We start from the raw sequence: 2,822 nt of genomic DNA on the forward strand, positions 1-2,822 counted from the left end.
TTTGATTGCAAAGTCTTTTTATTTTCCTTGTGTTCAAGTACGGTCGTCTCTCAGTAGGGTCATCTAAGAAGCATGGAACACACAACAACACACAACTCGCACCAGAGCCTGAGCATCTTCAGGTGGGATTTCTCTTTTGTCTCGATTGAGAGGGGGTTGGGGGGGGGGGGGGGGCCCGATCAGCAGCTTCCACGTACAGGTCAAGTGAACAAGAGTTCTGTTGTATACCACATAATCATTTTTTTCTCTGCGAACATTTGTGCATTTAGTGACACTGACATCTGCACATAAAAATTATATATATATTTATATTTATATTCATATATTCATAGATTTGTCATTCTATATCAACAATTCATTCTAGTGATTTTACCTTGGTTTTTCATGTTGTAAAACTGGACAAACTGTCGGTAGGAATGCCTTGTTTGGACATTGATTTATACAGGAACACACACGCACCTACACGCAACATAGGCACACATACACACACACATACACACACACGCACACACACACTACTACACACATGCATGCATAGATACGCTCGCTCAAGTTTACGTGTACACACACCGGCCACACATCCTGTCACATACATGCACACGTACACAAACGCACGCACACATGTGTCCCTACATAAGCACGCCCACACATGCTCAGCCAACACAGAGAGGCAGGTCTGTACATCTATGGGAGGGAGATGTTACCCTGATCCCCAGCAATAATTACGGCTTCACCTGATCAAACACAAGAAAATACAAACAGCAGAGGGAGTCATTCAGTCATTGTCTGTAAACTTCGACAGAATGTCCCTTTAAAGTCCTTTAGGACCAGTCCACTAGGTGTCAAAGTTTGGCACAATGTCATGTCTGTCTCTTTCTCTTTCTCTCTACTGTACACTGAAATGTCACGGTGGGTCTGAGACGGACCAGTTGTTATGCACAAGTGATGATGAGAAACCACTGAAAGTTGACAAAGTCAAACAGATCAGCTCCCAAAAAGGAAAAGATTTTCCAAAGACCGAGAGTGTGCTTTAAACATACACAAATATTCTTTAGGCAGTGAAAAAGCACTTTTGTCATCAGGGACTCTGGAGCGGTGCTGTTCTGCCTATCGGATGCTGAGGCAGCCCTGAACGGCTCTTGACGTTTGAACATGTCCACAACAAAATTCATTTGATGGAGAAGACTGCGGGGTTTCCTCTCCGGCGGGGAAAAGGGCAAAACAAAAGGGTCCACTGACATCCATCATGAGAATGTCTGTTCTGCTTCTCGTGTTCGCACTCGCACTTTTTTGTGTTGCTTTGTTGTTTCAGTCAGAAGTCGGGTATGGGGGGGAAAGAAATCATGTTTTCACAAGTGGCCCATCAAAAACATGTGAATATACACACTATATCACCTTTGAACTGTACACATAAAATAAAAATGCTTTTGTGAAAATTTAGAAAAGTACAAATAAAAAAAGATGTAAAATAATGATTAAAAAAAAAGTCTTTTGAAGATGACATTCTTTGAAAACTGTTGGAGAAGCATCTGTAGGCGGCAAGGCTATCGCAACAAAAAAGGGGGGATAAAAGCAGTGCTACGTTTGTCACTTGGGTGAAATGGTAAACATCCACTTCTTGCCTTGTGCCTCATGTGCTTTCATCTTTTTCTGTGCTTTCACTCCTTCTGACCTACTCAAGAACCATCATGCCATCTTTGCCTCCCTCACATTCCTTCTGTCTTCAGAAAAAAGGTCAGGACCCTTTCTGCTCCTACAGAGTAAGAGCTCTCCCTCATCTACTCCCCATTATTTCCTGATCCCATCTCGTTCCTCTTCTCTAGGACTCTGCGTTCTCTCTCTGCTTGGTCCTCTTATCTCTTTCTATATTCTCCGGCCCACTCCTCTCTCACCCTTTCAAACACACTTCCTCATACCTACTCCACCTTATCCACCCACCGGTGCAATGGAGCTGACTTTGAAGAAATAAAGCTGTCTGGGGGAAAAAGAAAAAGGGAAAATGTCCGCATGCACATGCACAGTCTCTCTTTGTCACTCAACCTGACTTCCTTACTTAACCCAGTCTAGCTTCCCCCTTCTTCTAGTGAACACACATGTGCTGCCACTGGCTACAAGATCCAGTTTCATCACGCCACTTGCTGTCTACTTGTGATAATCTGCTGTTGATCTCTTTCAAAAAATCCCTTTCACACACTCACACACAGACTCTCTCTTGCCCCCCCATGGTCGTGGTCTGACTAGACCCAGGAGTCGGGTGAGGCCGGGTAGTGGTTGGTCTCGTAGTTCAGTTCGCTGTAGGGCCGAGAGGCCGAGTAGAAGTCCACGTAGTTGCCGGTAGATTTGAGGCCCAGATGCATGCGCAGGTCCTCCCGCGGGTCCCGGGGGGCGGTGCTGGAGCTTGGGGGCTGCTGGGGTTGGGCCTGAGGCTGGGCCTGAGCCTGGACCTGCGGCTGGGGCTGGGAGGGAGGAGCTGGTGGTCCCTGGTCCTCGTAGTACTACACTTCATTAAAGCTCCGGCTCTGGCTGTGAGGGGGAGGCTGCGGCGGCTGGGGCTGGGGGAAGGAAGGAGGGGGAGGGTAGGGGTCGTAGTCTTTTAGCAAGGTTGATGACGGGCTGTCCTGCTGGGGCACAGGGGGCACGACGCAGGGCTGGGCTGGAGCCTGGTTGGGGGAAGGGGGGGGGTTGAAGTGGCGGAAAAGTGGTAGGTGGGGGTTAAGTGCAGCAGGCAGGAATTAAGAGTCATCAGAGAGGGAGATAAGGGGGGAGATGGAGAGGCGGGAGGAGAGTGAGCACATGGGGGAGAAGGTTTCAGAAAGGCAGGC

The 2,822-nt window shown here is 47.8% G+C and overlaps 1 protein-coding gene across 1 annotated transcript in view; it reads right to left on the minus strand.

The window, feature by feature from the left end:
- ctnnd2a (catenin (cadherin-associated protein), delta 2a) overlaps nt 1-2,822 on the minus strand; it is a 170,728-nt gene continuing 167,906 nt past the window's right edge. Inside the window, 1 exon segment of the mRNA XM_034109154.2 lies at nt 1-2,660. Within this exon segment, the coding sequence (XP_033965045.1) occupies nt 2,238-2,660 (423 nt within the window). The 3' untranslated portion in view covers nt 1-2,237.

Source organism: Pseudochaenichthys georgianus, chromosome 20, assembly GCF_902827115.2.
Source record: "Pseudochaenichthys georgianus chromosome 20, fPseGeo1.2, whole genome shotgun sequence".
Lineage (NCBI taxonomy): Eukaryota > Metazoa > Chordata > Actinopteri > Perciformes > Channichthyidae > Pseudochaenichthys > Pseudochaenichthys georgianus.